The sequence below is a fragment of the Pygoscelis adeliae genome, unplaced genomic scaffold, assembly GCF_000699105.1.
Source record: "Pygoscelis adeliae isolate BGI_AS28 unplaced genomic scaffold, ASM69910v1 Scaffold153, whole genome shotgun sequence".
Taxonomy (NCBI): domain Eukaryota; kingdom Metazoa; phylum Chordata; class Aves; order Sphenisciformes; family Spheniscidae; genus Pygoscelis; species Pygoscelis adeliae.
This window is the reverse complement of record NW_008824408.1, coordinates 294,041-294,647: the sequence shown is the minus strand read 5'-3', so window position 1 is coordinate 294,647 and position 607 is coordinate 294,041. Positions and strand designations below refer to the sequence as shown.

The following is a 607-nucleotide window of genomic DNA, read 5'->3' as shown; positions in this document are numbered from 1 at the left end:
GAGTGGCGACATGCTGCAGAGCCGACGGTTCAGGGCGGCAGAGATCGTGGGGGTCCTCACCCAGTGCCGCTCGCTCTGTGAGAACATCCCCGACCCAGCCCTGCGAGGTAATGCCGCGCCGCACCCTTTCCTCTTGGCGCCCTGGTGAGCAGCGCCCGCACCCAGCTTTTCCTCTCTGCCCCGCAGGGAAACTCTACAATGACATCGGCCTCGGGTACTCCCAGCTCTGCATCTTCTCCCTGGCTGCCGAGAGCTTTGAGCGGGCCCTTGCCCTCTGCAGCGGTGAGCCAGACCGGCGCAGGGAGGCTGCACTGCTGCAGAACCTGGGTGCTGCCCACAACGCCCTGTGCAGCTTCAACACAGCCCTGGGCTGGCACCGGCGAGCGGCGGCGCTGCACAGTAGGTCGCACAGGTATCTCTTGCTCTCGGCTTTGCCGGATGTGCCGGCTCAGGATGGAGCCCCGTGTTCCCAATTCCAGGCACTCTAGGGAACCGGAGGGCACAGGGGCAGTGCTTCGGTAACCTGGCATACGCCTGCAGCCGGCTCAGGAACCACGAGGCTGCCGCAGAGCACTACCTGCCCGCCTTGCAAGCCTTCTGGGACTCG

General features: G+C 65.7%; 1 protein-coding gene across 1 annotated transcript in view; it reads left to right on the top strand.

Annotated features, from left to right (window-relative positions):
* Positions 1-10: 10 nt before the first annotated feature.
* The window catches only part of LOC103913904 (NAD(P)H-hydrate epimerase-like), a 5,013-nt gene continuing 4,416 nt past the window's right edge, over positions 11-607 (top strand). Inside the window, exons 1-2 of the mRNA XM_009320485.1 lie at positions 11-107; positions 187-399. Of these exons, the coding sequence (XP_009318760.1) occupies positions 11-107; positions 187-399 (310 nt within the window). The remainder of the gene's footprint in view (positions 108-186; positions 400-607) is intronic.